Source organism: Coffea arabica, chromosome 5e, assembly GCF_036785885.1.
Source record: "Coffea arabica cultivar ET-39 chromosome 5e, Coffea Arabica ET-39 HiFi, whole genome shotgun sequence".
NCBI classification, from domain to species: Eukaryota; Viridiplantae; Streptophyta; class Magnoliopsida; order Gentianales; family Rubiaceae; genus Coffea; species Coffea arabica.
In genome coordinates, this window is record NC_092318.1 from 41,811,907 (window position 1) to 41,831,257 (window position 19,351).

General features: G+C 40.2%; 2 protein-coding genes across 2 annotated transcripts; one reads left to right on the forward strand and one right to left on the reverse strand.

Moving 5' to 3' along the window:
• The first annotated feature begins 4,225 nt into the window (after positions 1-4,225).
• On the forward strand, positions 4,226-5,623 carry LOC140007030 (uncharacterized). The gene is made up of 2 exons (XM_072049715.1): positions 4,226-4,922; positions 5,121-5,623. The coding sequence occupies exons 1-2, from the start codon at positions 4,226-4,228 to the stop codon at positions 5,621-5,623; spliced, it is 1,200 nt and encodes a 399-aa protein (XP_071905816.1).
• A 5,504-nt stretch (positions 5,624-11,127) lies between these two features.
• LOC113687374 (uncharacterized) lies at positions 11,128-14,918 on the reverse strand. Its single transcript, XM_072049716.1, has 6 exons — positions 14,813-14,918; positions 13,739-14,662; positions 13,285-13,471; positions 12,424-12,648; positions 11,682-12,342; positions 11,128-11,610 (listed from the first exon to the last, which is right to left on the reverse strand). Exons 1-6 carry the CDS (start codon positions 14,916-14,918, stop codon positions 11,128-11,130), a joined length of 2,586 nt encoding a protein of 861 aa, XP_071905817.1.
• Positions 14,919-19,351: the final 4,433 nt, after the last annotated feature.

Genomic DNA, 19,351 nt, shown 5'->3' on the forward strand with positions numbered 1-19,351 from the left:
TCAGTGTTTGATTTTTAAGTTAAACCTTCTCATAGCCAAACTTTTTTGAATCAATTAGTGAAACTTGAAGTACCAATGGTGTGAGAACCCGAAAAGTTTCTAATTTTCTAGTCATTATTTTAATTCTTTGCACATATTTTCTATATTTTTATTTATTAGACTGATTTCTTAGATATTTTTATAGGTGAGTATAGGTTTTAAATCATTTTTCTAGTACAAGTTAGTTTAGGTGACATTAGTGGTACTTATGAGACGTGGGATCCGCTAGTGCGTAAAGTGCGATAAATTTTGATGATTAGATGGAGTTTTGTGTAAAGGAATATTACTATATACAGTGCTAGGAGATAATTGGAGGTTGGCTAGATTAATTAGTGTTGGGAGACAAGAGGATGAGATTAAACATTAAAGGTGCTAGGTGTCGCAACATGATTGGATGTTAGACTTTGACCACTTTCTTCCAACTTTACTAAATCTCAAATTTGACCTAAAAATCATCTTCATTTTCTTCACCTTGGCCGACCATTGAGGAGAGAAAAAGAGAGGAAAACTCCATCTTGTTTCTTCAAATCCAAGCCCAAATCTTGAGTTCCAACCATTAACATCTCAAATCACTCCGTAAAAACTCCTTGCTAGGAAGGATTAAAGAGGTTGGTGGAGTTGTTTTGGAAAGGGAAGCACTAAGCTACCAATTTTTCTTGGGGTTTTAAGGTAATCTTGTCAAGAACTTTCTCTTTACTTAAATTAATAGTTCATTAGTGGATTAGAGTTGTTAAATAGGTAGTTTTATGAGAAAGTTCATGTTTTAAGGTAGAGTTATGGTAACTTTCAGATTTTTGGTGGAATTTCTGTCCTTATTTAATGCTTAAGGATATGCCATGGATTGATAGCTTTGTTGTGTGTGAAATGAACCTTGTATATGCTAGATGTGATTTCCTAGGGAAAATTTTAGCTTGTGTAGCTAAATTTTAGTTTAGGGTTTCGGAATTTGGGGCTTTTTTATGGTTGGCTTTTGAGCTTTTAATTGGTTAAGATTGAAGGGTATTGTGACCCTAATTAGGTGTGGTATAAAACTTATATGGTGTGTGTGAAATTGTGGGTGATTTGAGTTGAGGTTGGGGTTTGATTGAAAGGTGGAAAAGTAAAGATAATCTAAAGGAAATGTTGTCCAAATTTTAAGTCCATGTGATTCCTTTGAGTTGGGATGATTGTGAGTAGAGATGAAAAGTGTTGGGGTTGTTCATACCGTTGGCACCAATTGTCCCTTATTTTCACTCCCGAGTTCTATTTGACCTTGCATTTATAGTTTATTGAATGAGTAATTGACTCGTAATCGAGTCTCAATTATTTTCCTGATTGTTCGTAGGACGTTCCAGTGACTCAAGGCGTATCTCAGGAAGAAACATTTAAAGTTCACTTTCTTTGAATTGGTGAGTGTACCACTCACATGATTGTTATTTCATGGCTTTATTCGTACTTGAAATATGTGACTGGAATGCTTGTGATTACTGTTATGCTAGATGAGACGAGGGTGTACTTCATCACTCTCGTTCTCTATTGCTTATTGGACTGTTTACTGTATCATTTGAAAATTTTCTTGGTTGTACTTGAACTGGTGTCGTTTCGACGTGTATCCAACGACATTTACTGTTAAATCTGAGCTCAACCTCATAGGTAGTCATTTGAATAGGGTCGGCAAGGCTTGGTCGAGGAAAATTGACAAGCCATGGGGACTGTTCCTGGGAATCTTTGGGTATTGAGACTCTTGATTCCGGTATACTCGAGTATTACCATCTCTGTTTTGTTTGGTGTTCGGGCCCGGTAAGGGGTATGTGTGGTGGACGAAAATCGGAGTAAAGTGGAGTCTACGGTCATGGTCACTTTTTAAGCGTTGACGGAGAGTCAACGAAGTGGGATCAAGTACGGCAAAAAAGGAAAAGGGCTCTTGAGAGCCGTCCGTATCCTTTTACTCCCTGTTGATGTATGGTGTTCGTTTCTACTCACTTGATGAATGTATTTGGATTGAGTATCATTGTATTTTTGTGATTCTTGAATACTTGAGTGATGGTACCTTATTGGGCGAAAACTCACTCTGTTAACTTTGTTTTCCTTACATGGTATAATCTTTTGGAAATATGGTGTTTTGAAGAATGAGTTGAGCTAGTATAGATATTCTTTTGTATAGCTCCTCGGTAGTTGAAAAATCCTAAATGTATCTTAATTCAATGATCCCTTTTGATTTGTAAATTTATAAACGTGTGTATATAAAAGTGAATAATCATGTTCATGTGTTATATTTGATTTGGAAATGTTCATTCTCTAGAGTTATATAAAGTTACTTGTACTCGTTTGGGATTTGGACAAGTTCGGAATTTGAACGAATAAGGAAAAAAAATTCTGGCAGGAATTTCTGCAGGAGAATCCGGCCGCAAATCTAGCCAGTTCTTGGCCGGATAGCTGGCCGGATTGACAGGGGATTTTGAATCCGTTTGGATTCAGCTACTGCCTCCAATCCGGCCAGGAATCGGGCTGGATTGTGACATGGCAATCACTGTTCACTTTCAGTTTCATTTTTTCGTTTTCGTTATTCGCGGTCGTCGAATCGTTTAAGCGCTGTAATATATTTCAAAACGTTTTAGCTTGCGTATGTCTGTCTTAGTAGTCCTGGCGAGAGTTGGGCAGGCAGTCCGCTAACCCCTTTGATACGCCTTAGGGGAAGGTGGGGTTGTTACAGTTGGTATCAGAGCCTAGGTTAGAAATGACTTGGGCGAGTTAGAATTTTGTTTCTTAGGACTTGTGGGGATTGTATTAGGGCGCCGTTAAGTGTGATTAACTTGTCTAAGATGTGAACCTTTGCTATCCTTGTAGGTTATGGCTGGAGCTAATAAGGGGGGCGGAGGTGAGCCGCCTTGGAGACGCTTTCGCGTCATTGATTACCAAGAGAGGGTTGGAGGTCCGATCCGGCTTTGGTATACTACTAGTAGGACTCGACGTTGTAGCCATTGTCAGAACTATTCTTATATCGACCATGTGGTCGTGGCGGTACTAGACGAAAGAAGGAGGCTTAGACGTGCCGCCGCCAGGAATCACACTGAGATGCTTAAATTGAGGGGCATCATGAGGATGCAAGCGGATCGGATTGGGGAGTTCCAGGGGAACATAGCCATGGAGCAAGAATGAACGAATGCTCTTAGAGAGCAGTTACAAGTAGTCAACGACCGTCTTACGAACGTGGTCAGGGAGGTTCGAGACCGGTCTGGGGGCATCATTAACGAGTGCGAGGCGCTAATCCAGGGAGTGGTTGGCGCGAACGTACAAGTGGAGGCTCCATGTAACGGAGCACCTGGAGAAGGGGACACGCCTAGTTCTAGTGATGGGGGAGAGTCTGTGGGCTCAGTAGGGAACTAGGTTAGAGCTCCTTCGAGCTGCGTTTTGATTCCATGGGAGGAGTAGTTAAGGGGAAAAACTCTTAGCTAGCTGCTTTTGTATTTTTGGTCTAGCTTGTAAATAGTACTTGTGATGACCCCATCATCTCATGGAATTTTCTTTGTTTGTATTTGACTGACTGTTATTGTGTGACTTGTTTGATACGGTTGTGTTATATGTATATATGTTTTTGATTCATGAGTATCTTTTGTTCCTCGTTTATGCCTACATTTATTTTTAATGTTATATTCATGCTTCGACCCTAGATTGGTTAAATCCAATGGAGGGTACCCGAAGTGGACGAGGTCGTGGACGTTGAATTTGGTAACCCCTGAATGAAGAGGGTAATCGGGAACCAATGTCTGAACCAAATCCGGAACTAGGGGTTGATCCTAATGCTCATGTAGCAGCGGCTATCCAACGTATGACCGATCTCTTGGCCCATGTGGTAGAACGTTAGGGCCAAAACCCTATGCCTCAGCCTGGAAACCCTAGTAACCATGTGAAGAGCGAGGATAGAGCTCTTGAAAGATTTCAGAAGTTCTCCCCACAAAAATTCCTTGGAGGGCCAGATCCAGATGTGGCCGAGAGGTGGTTGGAGAAGATGGTGGACATATTCGCTGCTTTGCACTATACGGAGGAGAGACAGGTCACTTTTGCTATCTTTCAGTTGGAAATGGTAGCCCGTTCTTAGTGGAATGTAATAAGACAAAAGTGGGAAAAAGAACAGACGCCGAGGACGTGGGTGAACTTCATGAAGGAATTCAACGCCAAATTTTTCCCTCCTCTAATTCAAGAAAGGATGGTAGATGAGTTTATTCGATTTCGCCAGGGAACTCAAACCGTAGCCGAGTACGAGAGCCAATTTACTCAGTTATTCAAGTTTGCGCCTGAACTAATTATGACCGAACAAAGACAAATCAGGCGTTTTGTCCCAGGATTAAATGTTGAGATTCAGAAGAACCTAACTGTAGCCCAAATCAATGCCTTTAGTGAGGCAGTAGAGAAGGCCCAACGAGTTGAAAGCGCCAGGCTACAAGTGAGAAACTTTCAAGCGAAGAAGCGAGAATTTCCTGGAAGTAACTCGCTCCAGGGGGATAAGAGTACCCCTCCCAAGTTTGGAAGGGGAACTGGAGGTGGAAGGCTGCCGGGAATGTCGAGAGGGGCCCCGTCGAGAGGTGGCCAAGTTGGGCGAGGCCAAAGAGGAGGTTCCCAGGGAGGCTCGGCTTCTACACCTCGCGATCCTTGCGGGTATTGTGAAAAGCCGAACCACACAGAGGACAATTGCTGGAGGAAGGAAAGAAAATGTTTGCACTGCGGGAGTGCAGACCACCAAATTCCTATTTGTCCGGTTCTGCCACGAGAAGGAAGTGAGAGCCAGCAATCGACGAGGACCAATTCTGGCCAGGCTAAAGTGGAAGGGGCTAAACCAAAGGTATTGGCTCGGGTGTACTCTCTAGAGTCACAACAGGTCCCTGATTCTTCTGAGGTCGTAGAAGGTACGATCCCTGTATTCCACCGATTTGCGAAAGTTTTAGTAGATCCCGATGCTACTCATTCATTTATCAACCCTAATTTCATGTGCGGAATTGATATAAAACCTGCTAGTTTACCTTATGATCTAAAAGTTAGTACCCTTACGGGGAACCACCGTTTGCTCACTAGTATGGTTTATAAAAATTGTGAACTTTGGGTAGGAGAGAGAAAATTGTTGGGGGATCTGATAAGCCTGTCCATTAAGGGATATGATGTGATGCTAGGCATGGACTGGTTGACTCGGTATAATGCTCAACTTGATTGTAAAAGAAAAGTAGTGGAGTTTCATATTCTTGGGGAGGCTACCTTGAGGCTAAATATAAGGGGTAGGTTAGTCTCATCTGCATTGATCTCGGGCATTCGGGTTAGGAAATTGCTGAGTAGAGGGGCGCAAGGGTTCTCAGCTTTTCTAATCAATACCCCCACCGATAAATTGAAGGTAAAAGATGTACAAGTGGTGAAGGAATATCCGGACGTATTTCCTGATGAATTAGTAACCTTACTTCCGGAGAGAGAGATAAAATTCAAAATTGATTTGTTACCGGAAATATCACCTATCTCTAAGACCCCATATCGGATGGCTCCTGCCGAACTTCGGGAGTTGAAATTACAGTTACAAGACCTTTTGAAGCGAGGGTTTATTCGAGAGAGTGGATCCCCCTGAAGAGCCCCTGTGCTATTTGTGAAGAAAAGAGATGGGAGTTTACGGATGTACATAGATTACCGGGGGTTAAATAATATGACGGTTAAGAATAAATACCTACTGCCACATATTGATGAATTGTTCGACCAGTTGTAAGGAGTAGTGATTTTTTGGAAATTAGACCCCCGACAGGGGTACTACCAGTTGTTAATCAGGAAGGAGGATGTACCAAAAACTGCATTCAATTCTAGATATGGGCATTTTGAGTTCGTAGTCATGCCCTTTGGACTGACCAATACCCCTGCTGCTTTCATGGATTTGATGCATAGGATTTTTAAACTTTATTTGGATTGATTTGTAATTGTATTTATCGACGACATTTTGGTTTACTCAAAAATCCGAGAGGAGCATTAGCAGCACTTAAAAATTGTCTTACAAACCCTAAGAGAGCACCAGTTGTACGTCAAGTTTAGTAAGTGTGAGTTTTTGTTGGAGAAAATTTCTTTCTTAGGGCATGTAATTTCACAAGAGGGCATCTCTGTCGACCCAGCGAAAGTAGAGGCCGTGACTGATTGGAAGAGGCCAGAAAATCCCACAGAGATTCGAAACTTTTTAGAGTTGGCTGGGTACTATAGGCGTTTTATTAAGGATTTTTTCAAGCTTGCCGGTCCTTTAACTGATTTGACAAAGAAAAATGATTGTTTTGTGTGGGATGCTAGGTGTGAAGTTAGTTTTCAAGAACTGAAAAAAAGATTAACCATGGCACCAATTCTAACTTTGTTTAACGGAAAAGATAGTTTCACTGTTTACACGGATGCTTCGAGGGAAGGTTTGAGGTGTGTGTTGATGCAAAACAAGAATGTGATATCTTTTGCCTCTAGAAAATTGAAACCTCACGAGCAGAACTATCCAACCCATGACCTGGAGCTAACTGCAGTTGTCTTTGCTCTGAAAAAGTGGAGACACTATCTATACGGGGTAACTTTCGAGATTTACTCTGACCATAAGAGCCTTAGATACCTCTTCTCGCAAAAGGAATTGAACATGAGACAGCAGCAATGGATGAAATTTCTGAAGGACTATGACTGCACCATCAACTACCATCCGAAAAAGGCTAACGTGATGGCCGATGCCTTAAGTCGAAAGGCTCAAGTGACGGGGTTAATGATTAAGGAATGGAACCTGTTAAAATTGATTAGTGAATGGAACCCTTGTCTTGGCAATCAAAAAGCAATTTACTGGAGCGAATTAAAGGGGCCCAGAAGGAAGACTCGATGGTACGGAAGTGGGGAAAGAAGGCGAAAAAGGGAGAAACGTCTGATTTCAATCTTAATTCCGAGGGAATTTTGAAGTATCGGAACCGAGTAGTGGTGCCCAAAGATGAAACTTTGAAGGAGGAAATCTTAGAGGAATCTCATCGGTCAAAGTATACGATCAATTCGGGTAGTAGTAAGATGTATCAGGATTTAAAAGGGGCCTATTGGTGGGACAACATGAAGAAGAAAATTGCCCAATACGTACGAAATTGTCTCATCTGTCAACAAGTTAAGGCTGAACATCAAAAATCATCTGGATTGTTACAACTCCTTGAGATACCCGAATGGAAGTGGAAAAATATTACGATGAATATCGTTTCAGGTTTGCCACGAACACAACGAGAACATGATACTGTTTGGGTGATCGTCGATCGATTAATCAAATCGGCCCATTTCTTGCCAGTGAACATGAAGTATTTCATGGATAAATTGATTCAATTATATGTGGATGAGATTGTGAGACTACACGGAGTCCCAGTAAGTATAGTTTCGGATAGAGACCCTCTTTTTGTGTCTAAGTTTAGACAAAAATTTCAAGAAACCTTGGGGACCAAACTTAACCTTAGTACCACTTATCACCCACAGACGAATGGACAGTCGGAGCGAACCATTCAAACCCTTGAAGATATGTTACAGACTTGCATTTTAGATTTTGGGGGTAGTTGGGGCCAACATATGACGTTAGTGGAGTTCGCATACAACAATAGTTACCATTCGTCAATTCAAATGGCACCGTACGAAACTCTTTACGGGAAGAAGTGCCGATCACCGATTTATTGGAATGAAGTGGGAGAAAAGAGAATCCTAGATCCAACAACCATTCCTTGGATGGAGGATGCACAAGAAAAGGTTAAGTTAATACGTCAAAGACTTCAAACAGTTCAGAGCCGACAAAAGAGCTACGCGGACAACCGAAGGAAGGACTTGGAGTTCGAAATTGGAGATCGTGTCTTACTTAAGATTACGCCATTATGAAGTGTCACAGCGGAAAAAAGGAAAGAAACTTCAACCGAGATTCGTAGACACCTTCAAAATCCTCCAAAGAATTGGAAAGGTGGCTGATACGAATCCTAGGAGGTGTTCAAACCCTATTTCTAGATCCAACAAAGATTCATTGAGGGCCAATGAATAGAGTCAAAAACAAGAAATTCATGTTGCGAATCCAATGTTCAAATTCCTTGAGAGAACCGAGTTCAAGTCTATTAGTTTACTACTTTGCATCTTTAATTGCTCAAGTCATTAGTTGGTTAAGTAGCTGATTTTATGACTTGTTCATGAGTCGTGTGATTAGCTCATGTTGAGTATAGGATTAATTTGGTCATTAGTTTGTTATTCATGTGATTCTTGATTAGTTAGTAGATCCATTAGCTAGTTTAGGTATTCGGCAGCCTTAAGAGATAAGGGTCATGGATTTCCAAGTTGTTTGCAAAGCCTTGTTAGTTTCCTTATTCTAATTAGGTTAGGAGTTGAGTCTTGTAAGCCTATAAATAGGCATCAATTGTCATTAATAAGGGTAGACATTTTATGAATTAAAAATTGAGAGTTTTCTCTTGGCTTCTTTGAAGCGACTTTGAATACCTTAGAGTTGGTCTCGAGGATTCAAACCGGCTTATCAATTCAAGACCATGTTGAATTGTGGCGCCTTTTACCATTCTAATCAATCTTGAGTTGTCCTTGATTGGTTTAGAATCCACCAATTTTGTCCATAGCCTGATCAAGATAGATCCTTCCGCTGCCTTTTACAATTCGTTTCTTCAAGAGTGGGAGCTTGGGGATTCGGGTTCGCATCAGTGGCGTATCGATTCGAACTACCCGCAAGCTTGTCTAGAATTCACGATGTCTTCCACATCTCGATGCTCAAGAAATATCATCCTGATCCGACTCACATCTTACTACCAGAAGAAATTGAAATCGATGAGTCACTCACTTATGAAGAGAAACCAGTGCAGTTACTTGATCGGAAGATTAAGGAACTGAAAAACAAGCAAATACTATTGGTGAAGATCTTATGGAGAAACCAAGGAGTAGAAGAAGCGACTTGGGAAGTGGAGGAAGAGATGCAAAAGAAATACCTTGAGCTATTTGATAATCAAGGTGAGAAATTTCGAGGACGAAATTCTTTTAAGGGAGAGAGAGTGTGAGAACCCGAAAAGTTTCTAATTTTCTAGTCATTATTTTAATTCTTTGCACATATTTTCTATATTTTTATTTATTAGACTGATTTCTTAGATATTTTTATAGGTGAGTATAGGTTTTAAATCATTTTTCTAGTACAAATTAGTTTAGGTGACATTAGTGGTACTTATGAGACGTGGGACCCGCTAATGCGTAAAGTGCGATAAATTTTGATGATTAGATGGAGTTTTGCGTAAAGGAATATTACTGTATACAGTGTTAGGAGATAAGTGGAGGTTAGCTAGATTAATTAGTGTTGGGAGACAAGAGGATGAGATTAAACATTAAAGTTGCTAGGTGTCGCGACATGATTGGATGTTAGACTTTGACCACTTTCTTCCAACTTTACTAAATATTAAATTTGACCCAAAAATCATCTTCATTTTCTTCACCTTGGCTGGCCATTGAGGAGAGAAAAAGAGAGGAAAACTTCATCTTGTTTCTTCAAATCCAAGCCCAAATCTTGAGTTCCAATCATTAACATCTCAAATCACTCCATAAAAACTCCTTCCCAGGAAGGATTAAAGAGGTTGGTGGAGTTGTTTTGGAAAGGGAAGCACTAAGCTACCAATTTTTCTTGGGATTTTAAGGCAATCTTGTTAAGAACTTCCTCTTTACTTAAATTAATAGTTCATTAGTGGATTAGAGTTGTTAAATAGGTAGTTTTGTGAGAAAGTTCATGTTTTAAGGTAGAATTATGGTAAATTTCAAATTTTTGGTGGAATTTCTGTCCTTATTTAATGCTTAAGGATATGCCATGGATTGATAGCTTTGTTGTGTGTGAAATGAACCTTGTATATGCTAGATGTGATTTCCTAGGGAAAATTTTAGCTTGTGTAGCTAAATTTTAGTTTAGGGTTTGGGATTTGGGGCTTTTTTATGGTTGGCTTTTGAGCTTTTAATTGGTTAAGATTGAAGGGTATTGTGACTCTAATTAGGTGTGGTATATAACTTATATGGTGTGTGTGAAATTGTGGGTGATTTGAGTTGAGGTTGGTGTTTGATTGAAAGGTGGAAAAGTAAGGAAAATCTAAAGGAAATGTTGTCCAAATTTTAAGTCCATGTGATTCCTTTGAGTTGGGATGATTGTGAGTAGAGATGAAAAGTGTTGGGGTTGTTCATACCATTGGCACCAATTGTCCCCTATTTTCACTCCCGAGTTCTATTTTACCTTGCATTGATAGTTTATTGAATGAGTAATTGACTCGTAATCTTTTTTTTTTTCGAAACGATAGGAATATATATTACTTGAACAAAAGATATTTACACTCGAGCAAAGGCTCGATACATTCATTGTGCATCTAGCACATTAGATTGGGATTAACCCATTCTATATCTTGATGACTGCTCAAAGCTTGAGCACTAAACTGGAAACTTGATGTGAAACCCCGATCTAGACAACCAAAACACCATGGCTTAGGCAGCGGAAATTTGACCCAACTAATCCCTAGAAGTCACGAACAATTTTGATATTATCTCAACCCGTAACTACTCGAATTAACGAACCAAATTGGAGGTAGTAGAACGCCACAATCAAGGAGATACTCGATTGATAAGTTCGGGTGAATAACTTGAGAAGATTCTCAAGTATTCAAAGGAAACTCTCTTGCCAAAGAGAAAGTGAAAACTCACTAATTGTATTTAATAGCCAAAACTGATCCCAAAATAAAGAGGAAGTGGGGCTATTTATAGCCCTTACAAGCATTAACCCTAATCCAAAAATTGACCAAACTACCCTACATACTTAAGGAAGATTTTGGGCCTCACTTACTAACAAATGGGCCGTAATTAAACTAGCTTAATTACCTAGACTTTCTAAAGCGAGAAATAACCAAAATCAATGAGGAAAATCAAATAATCCTACTAAACTCAAGTATTCGTGCAATCAACTAGTCTTCACTTGAAACTTCCAATTCCCCATGTGCTTGAATGGGCCTTGGTCTTTATATTCGCATCAAAACTAAGATCATTAGTGTTGCCTATGTTTAAGTAGAAGGAGCACTTGTAAAACATGGAGCTCAGCTCACGGATATCTTACACCACGGTTACAATTCTTTCTGCCAGTGGTTTTGTCTGCTGGATTTGTTGTAGCAAATTTTTGTCAGGAACACCTATGTTAATCAAACGCCAACCTTGTTCGGCTGCCTTAATTTGGGCTAGCTTGACACCTTCAGCCAGATGTTGAAGTTGGCTATCCACTGCCCTTTCTTTCATCCCCCAAGCCAATATTTCCTGTTGTATTCCATCATACGCTACAATGCCATACCCAACGATATTGTCCTCTTTACTCCATTGCACTGCTATTCTCAGTGTTGTTCCTACACCTGTGGCATGCTCTGGCTGCTCTTCTTCTTGGTCCCTTTGTTGTTGAGCTACTGCTATCTTCCCATCGCTCCAACGCCTAGCTTTCCCTGCTGCATTTTCAAATTCCCCCCAAGCTCTGCATGCTTTGTTTATAATTGCAGCTAGGTCCCTGTCTTTGTTGTTGAAAACCTTGTTGTTCCTACTTTTCCAGATCTGCCACAATATATATATGCCGTAAGGCCTATATGATCTTTCCCTTGTATCCTACATCTAGCTTCAAAAACTCCTGCCCACCAGTCTTTGAATTTATCCGCTCTGTATGCAATACCATCCCAATGGATAGGAGCCAATTTCCAAATGTCCTGTACTTTGCTGCATTTAAGTAGCATGTGTTCCAGTGTTTCCACCTCTTCACCGCATATAGAACATATTGGATCTCCCCTTTTGATTCTCCTCCATATTAGCTCCTTGACTGGTACCGCATCCGAGAGACCTTTCCAAATAAACATCTTAACTTTGTGGCTAATGTTTAAGCTCCACAGAACCTTCCACACTTGCTGGCTCACTGAGTTAAAACTCGTTTCCACTCCCTCACCTTCTTTCCTAATCACTTCCTCCTTTCTTTCCATTTCCATTTTGTATCCAGACTGCACCGTGTACTCCCCATTTATGTTCCTTGTCCAGAAGGTGTTATCATCTCTTCCCGTGATGCTGATTGGGATTTTCAAAATATTATCTGCATCCTCCTTACAAAACGTCTTGAAAATGAGAGGTCTATTCCACCTGAAGTTACTGATCAAGTCAGCAACTTTGTCAAGTTTGCATCCTTGTGATTTGGCCGTAACAGGTTTCCCTTTGCCATTGCTTAGGATCCATTGATCGTTCCAAATGCTGGTTTTTTTTCCATTTCCTATGCGTCTTCTTACTCCCCTCCACATAGCCTCTCTACAGCTCATAACACTTTGCCAGAACCATGATGCGTTCTTTGGGGCTTTGCTCTCCTAGATGCAACTGTTAGGGAAATACTTTGCCTTTAGCACCTTGCTAGACAACAGATTTGGATTCCTTATGATTCTCCAAATCTGTTTGGCTAGCAAGGCTCTATTAAAGCTTTGAAAATCCTTAAACCCGAGGCCACCATTCTTCTTCTTCTTGGTCAACTTCTCCCAAGCCACCCAATGAATTTTGTCTTTGTTGTCTTGCTCACCCCACCAGAATTTTGATAGAAGTGAACAGATATCTTTACATAACCTGCAAGGCAATTTGAAACAAGACATAGTGTAAGTGGGCATGGCCATTGAGACTGCTTTGATCAAGATTTCTTTCCCAGCCGAGCTTAGCAATTTGGATTTCCAGTTTTGCATTCTACGTTCAATGTTTTCCTTGATGTATCCAAACAATTGCTTCTTCGATCTGGTGACCACTATTGGGAGTCCCAAGTATTTCCCTTGAGCTACTTGTTCAATTCCCTCCAGCTTGCTACATACTGTCTCCCTAGATTCCTGGTTGACATTTTTGCTAAAGCAGGCGCTAGACTTGTCGAGGTTTATCATTTGTCCTGATGCTTGTTCGTAGTTCCTCAGAATTTTTGTCAGTTCCTGTGCTTCTTGACATGAGGCCTTGCAAAAAATTAGCAAATCATCCGCAAAGAAAAGATGGGTCACTGAAGGGCCTCGTCTACTGATCTTGATTCAACTTATCCTTCATTCTTGAGCTGCATTTTTTAAAAGGTTAGACAAGCCTTCAGAACATATGAGGAAGAGGTAAGGTGACAAAGGGTTGCCCTGTCTGATCCCTCGTTGTGGTGTGATATACTCTTTGCATTCGCCATTTATATTGAAAGAAAATGAGACTGTTCTAATGCAATTCATAATCCAATTTATCCACCTCTCACAAAATGCCATTTTACTCATAATAGCTTGTAAAAATTCCCATTTAACTCTATCGTAGGCTTTCGACATATCCAGCTTCACAGCCATATAACCATCCTTCCCAAGTCTTTTATTCTTAAGAAAGTGCAAATATTCATGGGAAATGATAATGTTATCAATGATGTGCCTCCCAGGTATAAAGGCTGATTAATTGATGCTAATGCAGTTATTGAGAACAGGCTTTAGTCTATTTACAATGATTTTGGTTATAGCTTTATACACGACATTGCAAAGACTAATAGGTCTATATTGCTTAATGTTTGTAGGATAGGGAATTTTGGGAATAAGGGAAATGATAGTATGATTAATAGCTTTAAGCATAAAACCAGAATGGAAGAAACTTTGAATAGCATTTACCATGTCTCCTTTGATAATTTTCCAAAATTTTTGGAAAAATAAAGGGGTCATACTATCGGAGCCAGGAGCTTTATTGCAATCCATAGTGAAGAAAGCATTTTTGATCTCTTCTTCTGTCACTTCCTTGGTTAACTCCCTGTTTATTTTTGCCGTAATAGTAGTTGGGATCCCCTCTAGTACCTCTTGAGCATTACTGTCTGAAGACTTGGCGAAGAGGTTCCTGTAGTAGTCAGCAATCACTTTCCCAGTTTCTTCTTCGGATTTAGTCCAGCCACCATCCTCCCTTTGGAGCCTTTGCAATCTGTTTTGTTTTCTTCTTCCATTTACCTGTGCATGGAAGTATTGGGTATTTCTGTCTCCTTCTTGCAACCATTTGAGCCTGGCTTTTTGACTCCAATAGATTTCCTCCTCATTATAAGCCTCTATCAGTTGTGTCTTTAGGCCGGCCACCTTTTCTCTCTTGTTGTCCATAGCAGATTTTCTAGTCTGGTCCAATTGCTTTTTGAGGTTATCTATCTTATCCTTGGAGTTTTTGTGAATGCCGTTACTCCACTTAAGTAAGGCTACTCTATAGTTCCTCAATTTTGATTGCACTTGGTACATCCGAAAACCTTCAATATTTTCCTTCCAAGCTTTTTTGACGACCTCAGCTATATTCTCATGTTGTAGCCACCTTTTATCAAAAAAGAACCTTCTTTTTTTCCTCACAACCGTAGGCTTAGTGTCTATCATCAAGGCGCAATGATCTGAAGCATATGTTTTAATGTGAGAGCATTTCACACTCTCAAACTCCAGGTTCCAATCTGCACTACTCATGGGTCTATCTAGCCTTTGCATGATTTCGCCTTCATTTCCCCAGTTATTACACCATGTCCACGGCTGCCCTTCGAATCCCAGATCCACCATCTGATTTGTACTTAAGAAGTTCCTGAAGTCATTGAAGCTCCACTCAGCTCTACATCTTTCTCCCCACTTTTCTGAATTTGATGCGATATCGTTGAAATCCCCAGCTATCAACCATTTGTTTTCCCATAGTTGTCTCCTCCTATTCACTACCCTTCATTGCTCTTTCCTTATAGCATCGTTACAGTTTGCATAGATGCCAATCAGCCACCAAATGTACTTACTTTCCTGGTCCTCAATCTTAGCTTCCACAGTGAAGGAAGTGTGCTGCACTTGCAAAATTTTAACATCTGAGTCCCAAAACAATGTCATTCCCCCTGCCTTATTCATTGCTTCCACCACATAGCAGCAGTCATAGTTAAGTATTTTTTGTATTTTGATCTATTTTTTGTCTCACTTAGAAACAAAATGTTTGGGGAGAGGAGTTTTTTATACTCCTTCAGATGGAGAATTGTCAAGGGGCTCCCAGCACCTTGGCAATTCCACACCATCACTCTCATTGGTAGTTGGGGACCCAGATCAGGCTGGTTCCCATCCCCTCTTCTTGTGTCTCGCTCCCCCTACCCGGGCTATCCTTTTTGTTCTTCTTTGACCCCTGCCCCATATTATCAGCTTCTAGTTGTTCCTCCTCAGTCAGACAAACCTTTCGTTTACTCAGCACAAGTTGAGCCATACTGTTCCTGTCAATCTGTTTTAATGCTCTCCTGCCTCTTCCTCGTAGAGTTCTTGTAGACCCTCTAACCTTCAATTCTTGAGGCTGTCCCATTCCTTGTTGATTACTTCCAATGTTCTCATCAAAAGTTCTAATCTGTAACAGCTCATTGATGCACTTCTGTTTCTCCATAATCTGGTTGCAATCCGTGATTATTTGTACATCCCCTGATGCCTGTGGTTCCATCATTTCCAAGTCCTCCTTATGGTATTCAAAAGCTCCACTCCTCTCACTACTCTCTACCTCCATAGTCACTACCAGATTTTTGTCCTTTTCATTACTTCCTTCTGCTCCCTCTTTTCTTAATTCCATCATTGCTGTACTGCTTTGTATGTCATCCTTCTCTACTGTCTTGCTAGGGGCAATTGGTGGAATCTGTTCCGGCCCTTCCCTCTTGGAATGAAGAAACTTAGTAATCTCCTTTTTGAAGGCAGCCACCACACTCCTCTCCCTAGCTTCCTCAGTACCCACTTCTTCCTTGATTTGCTTATCCCCTCCTCCTTGACTTGGCTCCTTACGAACCAGCTCTCCATTTTCCACACCCCAATGTACTCTATTGGAAGGGGGTTTGTACTTGTTACTATCCTTTTGCGGGGAGCCTTTATCATAATTTACCCTCATCCAAGGACCATACTGGATCTCTTGTTGCCTTTTCCCTACCGAGGCACCTAATGTACATCCTTTCTCTCTGTGGCCAATAATTCCACAAGCATAGCAGAAGTTTGGGCATCTCTCGTACCGGAACTTAATCCATTTCATCACACCATTCATCTTAACAGTTGATCCCCTAGGTAATGGCCTAGATATGTCAGCCACAACATGCACCTTCAAGTGCCTACCTTCCTTCCCACATGTTTGAGGGATAATAGCTTCATTTACCCCCCTAAACACTGTTTTACCAATCTTCTTCCCAACATCTTTTGACAGACAGTGAACCGGCAGGTTCCACATTTGCACCCACAATTGTGCCATTTTAAAAGCCTCTGGGTCATCTTCAATCCCTTCATACCATTTACACAATACTAACAATTGGTTGTCCAGAATCCAAGGGCCACCGTTCACCACCCTCTCTCGGATATCCTCATCAGGAATTACAAATTGGTACAAGTTTGGTCCTAGCTCTGTGACCTTCAAGTCTCTTGGGAAGCCCCAAGCCGTGCTGACAAAGCTTTTTAGGCCAGTGAAGTTAACTATTCTATCACTCTGAATTTTCTCCAGAAGACAAATCTCGCATTCCTGCCTACTGATACTAGAGTCACCCACTTCCGAGTCAGTTATGGTACACTCTTGGGTGTTTAGAGCAAATTTCTGCATAATCTCCGCCAGTTCTTCCACCATAGTAATAGCTTGAGCTAAAAGGGGGATACCAGCTCCTTTCCAACAATGAAATAGGACTAACCAAAACAAGTGCAGATGAACAGAAAAAATGCTTTCTTCAGCTAGGTAAAGGCTTACCTGGATGAAACAGAAACAGAGGACAGCAATAGAAACAAATACTAAAACACAGAGATAAAGGAAAACTGGAAAAAAGAAGGTAAAAAAGGGATGTAAACCTTGAAATGGATGGTTTTATGCCTGTGAAGTAGACCCCCACTAACACCTGTGTAATTCCCTTCCACTACGTACTTGCAATGCCACTTCAACTACTGATACTTTTGGAATTAGTGTTAAAGACACTATGGGTGCTTCTACTTTGACTACCGTACCATTAATATGTCTGATCTAGAAGCTGTGGTTATCAAGGAGAGATCTTTTGGTGGAGTAGATTCTTTGTGCTTTTAGCCTGGATTTGTTCATTTGGGACTTGAAAAATTTTGAGCTCTCACCATTGGAGGGAAAGTTCTCTCAAGGAGAGAGATCGCCTATTATTTTCTTGATTGTTCGTAGGACGTTCCGGTGGCTCAAGGCTTACCTCGGGAAGAAACATTTAAAGTTCGTTTTCTTTGAATTGATGAGTGTACCACTCACATGATTGTTATTTCATGGCTTTATTCGTACTTGAAATCTGTGACTGGAATGCCTGTGATTACTGTTATGCTAGATGAGACGAGGGTGTACTTTATCACTCTCATTCTCTATTGCTTATTGGACTGTTTACTGTATCATTTGAAAATTTTCTTGGTTGTACTTGAACTGGTGTCGTTTGGACGTGTATCCAAGGACCTTTACTGTTAAATCTGAGTTCAACCTCATAGGTAGTCATTTGAATTGGGCCGGCAAGGCTTGGTCGAGGAAAATTGACAAGCCATGGGGACTGTTTCTGGGAATCTTTGGATATACTCAAGTATTATCATCTCTGTTTTGTTTGGTGTTCGGGTCCGGTAAGGGGTAAGTATGATGGACGAAAATCGGAGTAAAGTGGAGTCTACGGTCATGGTCACTCTTTAAGCGTTGACGGAGAGTCAACGAGGTGGGATCAAGTACGGCAAAAGAGGAAAAGGGCTCTTGAGAGCCGTCCGTATCCTTTTACTCCCTGGTGATGTATGGTGTTCGTTTCTACTCACTCGATGAATGTATTTGGATTGAGTATCATTGTATTTTTGCGATTCTTGAATACTTGAGTGATGGTACCCCATTGGACGAAAACTCACTCCGTTAACTTTATTTTCCTTACAGGGTACAATCTTTTGGAAATATGATGTTTTGAAGAATGAGTTAAGCTAGTATAGATATTCTTTTGTATAACTCCTCGGTAGTTGGAAAACCCTAAATGTATCTTGATTCAATGTTCCCTTTTGATTTGTAAATTTATAAAAGTGTATATAAAAGTGTTTAATCATGTTCATGTGTTATATTTGATTTGGGAATGTTCATTCTCTAGAGTCATATAAAGTTACTTGTACTCGTTTGGGATTTGGACAGGTTCAGAATTTGAACGAAGAAGGAAAAAAATTTCTGGCTGAAATTTCTGCAGGAGAATCCGACTACAAATCCAACAAGTTCTTGGCCGGATAGCTGGCCGGATTGACAGGGAATTTTGAATCCGTTTGGATTCATCTACTGCTTCCAATCTGGCTAGGAATCCGGCCATGGCCGGATTGTGACGTGGCAGTCACTGTTCACTGTTCACTTTCAGTTTCATTTTTTCGTTTTCGTTTTCGTTATTCATGGTCGTCGAATTGTTTAAGCGCTGTAATATATTTCGAAACGTTTTAGCTTGTGTATGTCTGTCTTAGTAGTTCTGACGAGAGTTGGGCAAGCAGTCCGCTAACCCCTTTGGTACGCCTTAGGGGAAGGTGGGGCTGTTACAAATGGCATGTTGCAGCAACAAGTTCAGTAATTTAGACTCGTTTATCCTGCTTTAAAAAATGGAATTTGACCAAGTGATGGTGAGATAAGAAGTTTGCAGGCAATGTCTCAATTTCCTTGTAACCAGTCATCAACGTGGCCTAAGGCTTGACCTCCACTGAAAAAGAAGAAAATGCTAATCAAGTACCTTTGATGCGGTAGTGGTAAACGTGAAAACGGACTTGATTTACAAATAAAATCTATAAAAAGAACAAAGGTTGATTCATGATCAAACCATTAAAAAATTCAAATAAGAATCGAAATGCTAGAGCGCACTAAAAAGAACATGGTAAAGCCAGCAAATACACAATTGTGTTAAAAAATCAATAATGTTATCAAAGTCTGAATGATAAAATCCTAAAGATGCCTATTTATAGGCTACAAGTACTTTAAATTAAAAAGGAAATGAAATACAATTAAAATAGGAAAATTGTTATAAAACAAAAAGATAGATGTCCATTTGCATTCCCAAGAAAATTAATTCATGATTCATTGGATGAACCATTTCAAGAGTTACATTGGATGAACCGTTTCAGAGCTATTCATATACTTGAAGTATTAAATGTATGAATGAATAGAATTCATGTACCTTTGAGTTTGTAGTACATATATATAGATAGAGGTACTCCGGTACCTCTTGGGATGACTTTTGATCAGTCGAAATAATAGAAAATAGTTCTTTATTCTCTCTATTTCTTTTTTTAATATTTCAATCCCTATTATATTAATTTATTTTATTATTTTTATAACAAGTTATCAATAC

What these genes read in the sequence shown, in the direction of transcription:
- LOC113687374 (XM_072049716.1), bottom strand. Translation starts at nt 14,918, where the DNA reads ATGAATAAGGCAGGGGGAATGACATTGTTTTGGGACTCAGATGTTAAA. An exon ending in AGCAAGGTGCTAAAGGCAAA is followed by an intron (nt 12,343 to 12,423) that starts GTATTTCCCTAA and finishes TATGAGCTGTAG; the next exon opens with AGAGGCTATGTGGAGGGGAG. An exon ending in TCAAAGACTGGTGGGCAGGA is followed by an intron (nt 11,611 to 11,681) that starts GTTTTTGAAGCT and finishes ATATTGTGGCAG; the next exon opens with ATCTGGAAAAGTAGGAACAA.
- LOC140007030 (XM_072049715.1), top strand. Translation starts at nt 4,226, where the DNA reads ATGGTAGATGAGTTTATTCGATTTCGCCAGGGAACTCAAACCGTAGCC. An exon ending in TTCTTCTGAGGTCGTAGAAG is followed by an intron (nt 4,923 to 5,120) that starts GTACGATCCCTG and finishes AACTTTGGGTAG; the next exon opens with GAGAGAGAAAATTGTTGGGG.